At 38.1% G+C, this 12,965-nt stretch overlaps 1 protein-coding gene across 1 annotated transcript in view; it reads left to right on the top strand.

Annotated features, from left to right (window-relative positions):
* LOC149842275 (replication protein A 32 kDa subunit A-like) overlaps positions 1-12,965 on the top strand; it is a 62,430-nt gene that overhangs the window by 23,168 nt on the left and 26,297 nt on the right. Inside the window, exons 6-10 of the mRNA XM_090001346.1 lie at positions 185-263; positions 350-427; positions 518-600; positions 732-800; positions 880-998. Coding sequence (XP_089857472.1) covers positions 185-263; positions 350-427; positions 518-600; positions 732-800; positions 880-964 — 394 coding nt within the window. The 3' untranslated portion in view covers positions 965-998. The remainder of the gene's footprint in view (positions 1-184; positions 264-349; positions 428-517; positions 601-731; positions 801-879; positions 999-12,965) is intronic.

Below are 12,965 nucleotides of genomic sequence, written 5' to 3'. Positions count from 1 at the left end.
TATTTAGCAACTTGGACAACTATTTGGAGATCAGGGCTGACATTCATCTATCATATACCATCTAAACCTATATTTCAGGGACTGGATCTACTTTCTTTTTTTCAATTTTTCTGTTGCAGTTTTCTCTCACGATCCTCTAATAGCTTGAGTTTACTTAACTGATTAATATTCTTGTACTTCTAAGGCTAATCACTGATTTTGATGAGGTCACTTTCCACTATATTGAATGTATTGCTGTGCATGTGGACAACAACAAAAGACAGGTGCGTTCTTTTTAGGAATCTTTTTCGCTGCATAATATTGGTTCTTAATGCTGAACTATTTGATTCGAGTGTTATGAAAAGTGCAGTCTGGAAATATGGGTCAACCACAACCAAACTCAGTATCTTCAGGTGGTACACTGGGAAATCAATCCATCACCAATCAAGTATGGAGTTCTTATGGCTTCAATTTGTCTTGTTTTTCTTCGTCCTCAGTGTATTATCACGTTTGAAAACCTGCCTATTTTCTGTATCAGTATTCTGCACGGCCATCAGCAGTTGGATCGGATCAAGATATCAACACCAGAGTCCAGAGGATATTCGAGGAACCTGCTAGCCTGTGAGTTACTTTCCATAACAGAAACCTTCTTTCTTCGATGTCACTTGGTTATCTACTGGATAGAGTAAGCATTTTCTTTATAAGCTTTTGGTCACTTTGATTTGATGACAGTGAGTTTCTTGCTTCAACAGTGCTATAGAACAAGGGTTGCATGTGGATGAAGTTGTCAGGCGACTGGGATTACCCAAAAAGCGCATTTTGTATCTCTCTCTCTCTCTCTGTGTGTGTGTGTGTGCGCGCGCGCGTGTTTTACAAGTCGTTATGTATTCTTCATGGCAGGGAGGCTATTGAGTTCTTGGCAAGTGAAGGATTTATCTACTCAACCATCGATGATGACCATTACAAATCAACTGCTAATGGCTAAGACAGTTCGCTTAACGGTTTGGGCATAAAAAAAGGTGTGGCAACCTGTGTTAATTCTATTTGGTCATTATTGTGTTATTTCATCATTGTCTGGGCTTTGGGCTTTTCACTTTATTGATGTATATTTGAAGAATTAGAGGGTCTCTGTTTTTTTCGTTAGTCTTATTTTAGTTGCAAGTACTAGCCAATGTTGTTAAAATCAGTTCACTAGGTGAATGGGTTTCTTTAAAAAAACAAAGAATCTAACCGAATGAAATCTTTTTTGAATCCGAATATTTTTTATTCAAAGGTCAGAAAATACAAAAATAGAAAAATAAGAAAAAATAGAATTTGGCCAATTCTAAACCGATTCTGCTTCAAATCAACCGTTCTTGGTCGATTCAGCCAATTCAAGCCAAAATTGATCTATTTGGAAGGGGCTTGCATCGACCCCTGTTTCCATCTGAAGCGGCTTGTTCAGACCCATTTTAACAACATTGCTTCTAGCTATGGAAATTGTCATTTAAACCAATTCAGACAAACAGAAATGTGCATGCATTCACATCTATACGATTGGTGTGCATGCTCACATATGTAGATATATCAATTGGTTGGGTTTGACTTACCTGACCCACACGGTACCCTATAGGGTTAGGGTTTGGTGATAAAGAATGACCAATTAAAATCTGGGACAAAACCAAAGGGGCAAAGACTCAAAATATGGAATTGGGTGTGCTGTTTTACTAACGAAGGACCAAAGGCAATTTCATTTCTTCAAAATGTTATTTGAGATTACAAAATGTGGGATTTCATGATTTGGGAGATTTTCCTTTTATTTTCTTTGATGAAGGGCAAAAAAGCAATTTCATTCATCATGGTGCCATTTTTGATAGCCTACATGACATATGCCCACAAGGACTTTTCACATCTGACTAGGTGGGCCTGCTTAACGTGTTCAAGTTGAATTATGCCAAAACTTTGATACCTGAACGTGTATCCCTTTTCTTAAGGCCGAAACAGTAGGCTTCTTAGAGGGTAAGGCAGGTTCTTGAGATGAGCCATATGGCTTGGTGTCAATCTCTCTTGGGCCTCACTACTTAAATCTAGTTTTTCTCTTGTTAAATGTTAAAAAAAAAAACTGACTGTTGTTAAAGATAGTGTGACTTAGGCCGTGTTTGGGAGCCTTGCAATGAGATAGCAACACAGTTTCAGTGTTGCCAAAATATTGTTTTGCCAATGTGATGTTGAGAGATGGAGTTGCCAAAAACATTCTCATGAAAGGTGTTGAAATGTGGTGTTTGGGCTGCCAATGCCATTCCCAATGCATTGTTTAGCAACACCACTTCTCCTAAACAGCAAGAGTGAGTGTATGGCAGAAACCATAACACAACCTCCAATTCAAGGCTCCCAAACATAGCCTTATCTATCCAGTTATCTCATTCGGCATCTGATTTTGAGAATTTGAATCTGTGACCCTTCAGTAATGAACATCATGACCTAATTATCCAGCTATCTTATTGAGCCCCAGATTTTGGTAAAAGTACTGTGCTAAAGAACCGGTTTTTTCTAATAACTTGTGGCACATTTGAATTCTACGCGTGCCTTGAAAAGTTCGATGCTTCTTCAGATGGACGAGAACATGAAAATGGATTATACAAAGCTCCTCTTCTGAGTTCTGACGGTGGAGTTGATGCCTTCATTTTAAGATCTGAACCACACAGGGCTGTGAGGAGTTTAAATTTTATATCAAGCTGCTCGATGCCACTGTCTAATTTTATTGAAGCTGTTCAAGGCCTTTATTGCCCAATGGATTTAGTAGGGTTTTCTTCGTGAAATTGGTCAAAATTACTTAATTGATGATATTAACTTGGGATGCAAACAATCCTGACCTAGGCCTGACTTGGTCTGGCTCACATTGTCAAACTCGGATAACCTAAACCCCAAAATGGGTTGGATTTGGAATATGGTTGGGTTAGCTATATTTGGGTTGGAATTGGGTACAAATATATAGTTCGATCTGGGTTGGAATTTATTTTCAGTGGACCCAGTACTATAAGGACTCACACATGAGACCGCACTGTGAAATATGAGTTGGATCTGGATCTAGAATTGGACTTACTTTTTTAAAGTCTAATTACAATGCCGGGGTGAAGCTTGATCCTACTGATATCTGACTCGGTTTTCATTCCTAAGATTAACTATGGTAGATCGCTTGACACTGAAATGGGCTCACTGACCCATCAGCCTGTTGTGCGGCGGGGGTGGATGCTGTCATTAATTGGATCACAATCCCCTGTCCTCAGGCCTGCTTTATGATCGATGCTTGCCGGTTTTGGGGACCAATCATCTAGGCTTATGAGCCAGGTGTAGACCCTACCGGACTTGGGTTGAGTGGCCCAGCGTGAGCCCACACTGTGTTTTGGCCCCTACCTTGGCTGGTACTGTTATGTGCTATATACAATTTCATCCGGTACAACCACTAATTGTATTCCTGGCCTCTGTTCATGACGAGGGTTTATGTCAAAGAACTCAGAGAGCTAGATGGGTTTCCTTTTTTTTCCCTCGAATTTAGTTTTTTTCTTTGAGGGGTTGGGGGTGTGGGCAGGGGTGAACCCAGAAATCTAAATTAGAGTGGACACAAACACAAAGTAAAGAAAAAAGTAATTACTAATAAACTATACTAATTCATGACATTAAAAAAATCAAAACTCTAACTGCTAAAAAACTTCAAATTCTAACCAAAATCAAATTAAGCAATATTTATGGATTCATAACTAATAGTAATTAGAAAAAAAAACAAGAAACCTTAAAAGCATAACTAAACATTTATGTCATTATAAAAAATCAAAATTTTAATTCCTACAAACATAAGAGATTATTCAGGTATCTTAATTGATAAACAAACCTAATATTCTAACCAAAATCAAATCACACAATATTTATGGATTCATGCCTAATGGCAATTTTAAAAAAACACACAAAAAACCCTAAAACCATAACTAAACATTTATGTTATTAAAAAAAAACAAATCAAAAGCTTAATTCCTACAAACATCATAAATTATGCATTTATGCCAATTGATAACAAAAGCCTCTAATATTCTAACCAAAATCAAATTACACAATATTCATGAATTCATGCCTAATGATAATTAAAAAAACACATAAAAACCTAAAACTTATGTCATTATAAAAAAACCAATTCAAAACCCAAATGACTACAAACATCATAAATTATGCATTTATGCTTATTGATAGAAAAACACTAAGACTCTAAGCAAAAGCAAATCACACAATATTCATGGTTCATGCCTAATCGTAATTAAAAAACACAAAAAAACTTAAAACTATAATTAAATATTATGTCATTCTAGAAAAACAAATCAAAACCCATATTCCAACAAACATAAAAAACTATGCATTTATGTTATTTAACAAAAACCTTAATATTCTAACCAAAATCAAATCTAACATTTATTCATGCTTAATGGTAATTAAAAAATACTAAAAAACTCAAAACCATAAACTAAATATTTATGTCATTCTAAAAACAAAAAATCAAAACCCTAAATCCTAACAAACATAATTCATAAATATGCTAATTTTAAAAAATACAAAAATCTAAATTAAAATAAAAACCCTAACAAAAATCCAAAATCAAAATATAAAACTTAAATCCTAATAAAAATCAAGGGTTTAAGAGTTTGATAGGCAAAATTAAACATTCATTAATGGAATCATGCTTAATAATAATCTAAAAGAAAATAGCATAAAAACCCCAAAACTCCTAATTATATAAATATTCATGTCATTTGAAAAAACCCAAATCAATACCTAAAGTCCTAAAAAAACATATATTTAAGCTAAATAAATAAAAAAATCCTAATATTCTAATTAGAATCAAGCATTCATTTCTCATGCCTCATGCTACAAACCCCTAAAACCCTAACTAAACATTCATAGTATTTCTAAAAAAAGAAAAAACTACATCCAAAACCTAAACCCTAACAATACATTATATTAATTAAAAAAAACTGATGGCTTATACCCAATAATAATAAAAAATTTATTTTAATGAATTCTTTTTTATGGTCCAAAACATGTGTTAAGGGTCTAGGGTTGTCGGATCAGGTTGGACCAGACCCGTCTCGGGTCAGGCCCTACAAAACCCAACACGGGGAGGGGGGGGGGGCAAACCGCCCCCGCATGTCACCAGATTCAGGTCACCCTTGCTGGACGCCGAGCCGACGTTCGACCTATCAAAGGTGACCTAGTAAGGGCCAAACGGCCCTCCCGTTCACCGGATCTCAATGGGGAGGGGTCGATCGTAGCCTGACGGTGTGGGGAGGGTTGTTCGGCCCTCCTCCTCCTGCGCCCTGTCATCGAACGGAGGGAGGTGTGATCCAGTCTCCTTCTAGAATATTGTGAGAGATCGGGAAGGATCATGTGGTCTTCTCTCTCTCTCTCTCTCTCCTTTCACCCTGTGTTGACACTGAACTGTGCCTGCACATAGTCGAATGACATCCGATAGTTCACCCGACATCGTCTGGTGGCCTGCGACCATTGAAGGGGTGTGCCACCCCTTTCGGTTGGTTGTCGGTTCCATCATCCCTTTAAAAATGCCGTTGGCCTCAACATTGAAGTTTTTTTTATAAACAACCCCTAATGCCAACAGTCAGAAGAGAAAAAACCGAATTCGATGGGATTTCGACGACCCAAAAGGAATATCAAGGCAAAATCAAATATTTCAACAATTTAACAAGAACAAGAGACTCAAATACCAAATGATTTCTCTCTCTCTCTCTCTCTATATATATATATATATATATATAGAGAGAGAGAGAGAGAGAGAGACAGAGAGAGAGAGAGAGAGGCATCCTGATCACGGATGCCATGCAATTAAATGATCAGATCGTAAACGAAAAACCTGTAAATATGATTTAGATGGTGTTTCCTAGAGAAAAACAAGTTTTGAGTCTTGTGATTGCAATGTAAGGAAATTTTTTAAGGGGACCATAAATCAATGGTGCACATCAATTATAAATTTTACGACTTAAAAAATTATGATTTTTACTTCAAAAAAGACGATCCAAGGTGTTTGAGTGAAAAGAGAACACATCTATGGAGACGGATTGAGTGAAAAGAGGTTTTCGACTTGAACATATATTCTTGCACACTATCAATAACTCAACACAGAAAAATAGGTGTCCTTGATAATGAAATTTAATCTAACCTTCTTTCACCGATCTCTCTCTTGAATTTCCCTACATATGATGTTGAATTTATCCTTAGATTTAACCTATCACAGTTTTTGACCTTCTTCATTAATTTAATACATAATTTTGTTGTTATATACATTCAGGTGATGAATTGTGGGGATTTGATGATCTGAACCGTGATAGCCCCTTATTGACACCACCTGGCACATCAACCTGCCGCTTTGCTTAAACAGAAAGAAAAAATTAAAGATAGATGAGCAAGGGTTTCACTCATCAGATAGGGGGCAACTTATGAACGATTCACAGTTTTAAGCTCATGGTTGCACATGTGCCTATTTTCTTTAATAGGCCAGTGCAGCATGAATTTGCCTGCGGGTAAAATTGTGAATGAATCAAATGCATTGAATTTTCTTTTGTTCGTCCTCATTGTGATTGTTTATTGTGATTGCAATTCTTCTATCTATTCTCTACTTGATTACAAGTTTTTGCTATTGACAAGCGAGGCTTGCCGTGATAAGAAATTATTGTCGCATTGCGCTGGCCTATTGAAACTAATAGGCCCATGACAGCACATATCTCTTGTCACAAGGCTCAAGCTGGGTATATTCTTAAGTCGGCGAAAGAAAGATACTTTTAAGCCAAAGTTTTTTTTTAGATTAACCAAAAAAACAAAAAAAAAAAACTTAAAAAAGACATGGGTGTATAATTTTAAGTTGATTAGGAAACGTTAATATCAAGTTAGGTTGATGGATCATTCGAACATCTCAGCAATTAACGAAAAGAAACAAAGGTATTTATATATGATTGATGACGACATTTTTCAAATCATAGCGATAAATGGAAACTGTTTCTTGCGGATGAAAAAGTGGATTTATCAAATCCTTAGAGTCGTTCGGGAGCACTTAGAATCCATAAAGGATTCCCTACTTCCATAGTCACGTTGTTTGCGATGCAGTTTTCACCAACATAAATGAAATGAGAAGGTCATCAAAGTGTGACTGTTGTAGCATTTGGTAATTAAGGAATTGAAATTCACAAAAGTCGTGCCAGTTCCTACTTTTCTCTTTATTCCTGGATTCCAAGCAATTTTTGAAATGGGGATTCCACCCTTACCCCGGTGACCTCCGATGGTCACTTTCCAAACAAAACCGTGATAACCATAAAAAAATAATTGGAATATTTCAACCTCATATATGGCTGTAAAAGTTTGGTGGATGGATGCTGCCTCAAAGTCTACATTATAAATGTCAATTCTCATAAAATTTTTTTAAGCAAGATAGCATCTTAGAAAAAAATTTATTTTTTTATCTCTTTTCCCCTTAAATAGGCATGGCAGTGGACCAGAGAAAAGCAGGGATCCGTCCAAACCCATCCTATTTAAACCAGTAATGGATGACTTAAAGCAGGAAATGAACCGGGGATGAAGATGTTCAAAACCCGTACCGAGATGAAGGTGGGGATGGAATTATTCTTACCCTCGCCGTCTCAAATTCGTATTAATAAAATTACGAATATACCTTTATATATTATAAAATCTTTATATATATATATATATATATATATATATAAACATTTCTAACCTTAAACCCTTTCTTGTCTTATTTTCTTCTTAAAATAAGAATCTCAAATTCGTATTAATAAAATTATGAATATACATTTATATATTATAAAATATTTATATATATATATATATATATATATATATATAAACATTTCTAACCTTAAACTCATTCTTGTCTTATTTTCTTCTTAAAATAAGAATAAAGTTATTTTGAGACGAGAATTGAGATGAAGACAGAGACATGAATGGGGATGAGAACAACTGTTTTGAGACGGGAATGAAACGGGGATAAAGGGTAAATTTTTTAAATGGGGGTGGGGGTGAAGACCTTGTCGTCATGGTCATACTAGGGGTACTCTATCCAAAAGAGTAAAGGCACGAGCCTTGTTACCTCAATATATTTTAAGACTTAACTACTTCAAGTCCCTTGTTTTTTTCCATACATTTGACAATTATTATCTCGTGTGACCCCGAATAGACTCAAACACATTATTTCACAAAGACAACATAACTTTGTGGTCCAAATATGGACATGGACTTGGAGAAGACTAAAACTTATGAAAACACAACAACTTGTCTGTTTGCTTTATCTAGTGCAAATAGGAATCCTTTGTATGAGATTGACAGGGACACGTGCAGTCCCCAATGAGTGGACATCTGTCCTTTATAATTGAAGTACACCAAAAAGCTAGAAGATGACGTTTGGATGCTTCCAACTATAAAAAAAAGGTGAGACCATTTGTGCCACTGGATTTTGAACCTGCAACTTCCCACCACTAGGAGACGTTGCACTGACAGCTCCTACCAATCACACAGAACCCTAGTCGGTATATTTGGTACAATTCTGCTGTACCGTACCTTTGTAGGGGTGTCAACGTCCGACCCTACCCGTACCAAACCTTACAACGTCTGGGTATGGTGATGAATAAGAAGACCGGATTAAGACCCAGCTCCGGATTAATGCATGGAGCCGCTTATAGTTTGTGAAATTTTATACACGACCGACCCAAGTTCCAATTAAGATCCCTAAATTTTCAATGTAAATATGACAAAAAAATATATTATTTTATCGAGTATGGCTCGGGTCTAGTTCATGTAGTTTTTATCAGATCCGAGTATGGTGTCTCTTATAACAGGTCCAATTAGACCCCAATCCAAACCTGATATCATACCCAACCCGTTGACACCCCCCTCATACTTTGTACCAAAAAGTCATAGGTGCAAGCATTGTCTAATGACGCTGATGCCATAGAATAGACGTGTGTTGACATTTATGGGCTTGTATACATAATAGCAGAACATCGATCAGGCTTGGAGCTCGATCCGTTTATGTGAAGAGGTTTTCATACGAAACACAACCAGCGAACCAGGATTGACTTGTCCTGGATCTGTTAATAAAGATGTGCTTGTGCTTGAAAACTATGGTTAAACTTAGGGCCTGTTTCCCGGTGGGCTTACCTGAACCGGGCTTTGATTGGCCCACCCCTAGAAGCGCGTCATATAACGTTGCAAATGGGTCGGATTTAGGAAGAAATTTGCAAAATTTGGTTGTCTCGGGTTAGAACCTATCCTACTTCCCAATATATTTTGGGATCCGAAATCCGATCTGTTTGCATCCCTATCATCACAGCACCTTTCGATGCCGTTGATTTCAAGATGAACGGCATCCAAAACCTGCATGAATGGGATGCCCATCACTTAGAATGAACGGCTCACAATGAGCTTGTTCATGGTTTTATGGTTTAGATGGGTGTCCTTCACATCCAAGGCGCCTGCTTCTGACGGTGTACCGGACCTCTAATACCCCCAAAATCTCTGAATCTCTAAAACCCTAACCAGAAATGGGGGAGAAGGAATGGCGAAAGGAGAGGGAGAAGGATCGCCGAGATCGAGATCGAGATCGAGATCGCGACAGAGAGCGAGACCGGGACCGAGATCGAGTTCGCGATCGTGATCGTGATCGTGATAGGGACCGCCGTCGATCCCGTTCTCCGGACCGTAGCCACCGCCACACTCGATCGCGAACTCGCTCCCCAGACCGCCGATTGAAATCCAAGTCGAGGTCGAGGTCCAGGACGAAATCCCGATCGCCAGAGAAGCAGCGGCGTCGCCACCGTTCGTCATCGGTGGACCACCATTCCCGGCCGGACCGGAAGCGCCGGAGGGAGGACGACGAGAAGGAACGTCAGCGGTCTTCCGTCGCACCCGATGATGGCAGCACAAAGCAGCCGGCAGGGGGGTCTGTTCCTAAGGAGGACGGAAACGTCGAGGACTCGGACGAGATAGAGTTCATGAAGAAATTGGGGATCCCGTTGGGGTTCGATTCCACTAAGGGGAAGCCCGTGCCCGGCGCCAATGTGAGTGGCGTTAGGGTTGCGACGAAGCGGCAGCCGAGGCAGTATATGAATCGGCGGGGTGGGTTCAATCGGCCGTTGCCGGCGGAACTGAATCGCTAGACCGAATCTTAATGGGTTAGTTTCTGATTTCATTTTTTTTCTTTTTTTCTCTCCTCTGAATTGTTTGAGTTAAAGAGTTTCCCTAGAATTTGAATAATCAAACTGAAGTTTGGTTTTAGATTATGGTTTTGGGTGTGATTAAGATTTTATTTTACATGGGTGTCTGCATGCATCCACTTATCCAACAACATGGGATAAGTTGGAGATTGCATTGTTGAAGTACAGTGAGAGTTTCCACGATACCCTGAAATTCTGGATAAGTGAGTGCAGTCAAACATCCATTCGCCCATTCATCCAGAAATATTGGACAATTAGGAGTGCATTGTGGAGTGGAGTGCAGTGCATACTTCCAAGATTTCCCGCTTTACTGGATGAATGCGTGCATACAAGCACCCCAGTGGATGATGGAAAAACAAGTTCAAATATCAATAATATTGCAGGGATTGCATGCCAGTTATTCTATTTGCTGACAAAGATGGTAAAACTGTAAGAAAAAACAAAATTCTGACTTCAATTGCCAAGAAAATGGGAACTAGAAAGAAAAAAAAGGCAAATTCATAATTAAACAAATGTCATTCTTGATCACTCACAGTAAAAATGATGTTTTTTTGCCTTTTCATTTTTCTCTTCCAGCTGTGTTGATCTTAGGTTGAGACTAGGCGAGAGACCCCTAAAAAGCCTAGTTGGGGCCTAGGCAGGACCAAAAGAACAAAAGATTGAAGAGTAGAAATATCATAATAAATTGTTAAATTTAAGTAACAAACATATGATTGTGACCATGAATTAAGTATAAGTGTATACTTCAGCGAAATATATTGCAAACTTCCTTCAATTGCATACCATTGCACATATACAAAATCAATTATGAATGAAGCAAATTTTATGAAGCAAATATAGCACAACAAAAATTAATAATAAAGAAAATATAATATAAGGAATGAAGCAAATGTAACATAAAACCAGTCAATTATGAATGAAGCAAATATAACAAGAAAACAAATAATTATGGATAAAATAAATCTAATATAAAAAAGGCAATTAGGAATGATGCAAATATACCATGAAATAGACAATTATAATGAAGCAAATATAACATAAAAACAATTAATTATGAATCAAGCAAATGTAATATAAAAACAGACAATTAGCAATGTAACAAATATAACATAAAAACAAACAATTAAAAATGCATAACATTGAAATTTTAACAAGGCCTCTAAAATGTCATAGTTCATATAACAAATATAACATCATAAGTCCTCCAAACTATTAGAGTGCACATTGCATAAAGCCTAATAATCTAATTTTCCAAATGGCTAATTCCTAAATTACTAAATCTTTAAAACTAAAGTAACTAAACTATTCAAAATACAATATTAGTAAAACTTGAAGTATGTCCGTCACTGCTTTGTTAGGTGTTTCTTCATGGGCTCTGGAACTTTCACCAATTTCTGAAGTTGATGGAGGTGGTGGTGGTATATCATCTTCATCCTCAGAGTTAGGAACTATTAAGTCTAATAGTGCATCATTTTCATCTTGACTGTCAAGGGGAATTGGTGGTGGTGCACTATCTTCATCTTCATTGTTAGGAGCAATTTTTTGTGTCATTCTATGTCACATGGGTACGGGTACATGTACGGGTATGGAGGGTACAACATGACTATTTCAAAAAATGAGTGCACAGGGACATGGTATGCTCTCGATCTCTCTCTTCTTCTACTTCTTTTTCTTCCTTCTCTTCCTCTTTCTTCTTTTTCTTCTCCCTTCTCCTCCTCTTTCTTTTTTCTTCTTCTTCTTCTTCCTTCTCCTCTTTTTTCTTCTTCCTCCTTTTTTTTGTTCTTCTTCTTCCTGCTCTTTTTTCTTTTTCCTCTTTGCCTTTCACCCTAGGTTTAAAAAAAATATTTTGGTTGGGTCAGGTTTGGACCCGACCCAATCTAGACCTGCACTCACACCTGTCTCGACACGAGTACGACTGCTTGATAGTTGTGTCTATGTGACATAGGTGCCATTTTGTTCTTTTCTACATCTGCTTCCAAACTTGTTATAAACTCTTCACGCACATGAAGAGAAATGTGTGGTGAAGGACATAGCGACATGGCGCCATTGTGTTGCGCTACAATATGACACTTGAATAAAATGTCACCATGGAAAGTATAACGACAAAAAACACATATCACTTGGTTCTTGAACTTATCTACTTTACAATATTCCAATGCAGGATCACTTTTACATCCATCCATTGATTGATCTAATTTAAAAAGACAAAAAAATTAGCTATCAATAAGTGTTGTTGAAAGCGTACATCAAGGCACAAAAAACGCGCTTCACCTCAAGGCGAGGGGCTTTTTGCCCTTAGGCGCAAGCCCAAGGCACAACCATGGGTGAGGCGTGCACCTCATACGCCTTGAGGTGCACTCCTCGTGATGAGGCGTGCCTCAGGGTGAGGCACACACCTCATCTATAATGTTAAAAAAAGAACTCGAAACAAAAGGGGGGAGGGAGGCCCAATGTTAGGGCACCCCCCTCTTTTGTCTCCTCCCCTCTTTTTCTCCCTAGCCCCCACCCTCTTCACCACCTGCAGAAGCCACCACCCACATCTCTCCCTTTCTCTGCCGAAAGAAGATGAAGAGAGGAACAAGAGCACACCCTCTTGGACTGTCTCTCTCACTCAGGTATGTAATCTTCTTCTTCTTCTTATCCTCCTTCTCTTTAGGGATGGCCGTGGATCGGGGGGAAACAGGACCCCGCCCCACCCTGCCTTGCCCTGTTTGGACTGGGGATGAAGAA

Source organism: Nuphar pumila, chromosome 3 (assembly GCF_984573655.1).
Source record: "Nuphar pumila chromosome 3, dmNupPumi1.hap1.1, whole genome shotgun sequence".
In the NCBI taxonomy this organism is placed as follows: Eukaryota; Viridiplantae; Streptophyta; class Magnoliopsida; order Nymphaeales; family Nymphaeaceae; genus Nuphar; species Nuphar pumila.
Note: the sequence above shows the minus strand (reverse complement) of the source record. Positions and strands in the feature narration are given on the sequence as shown.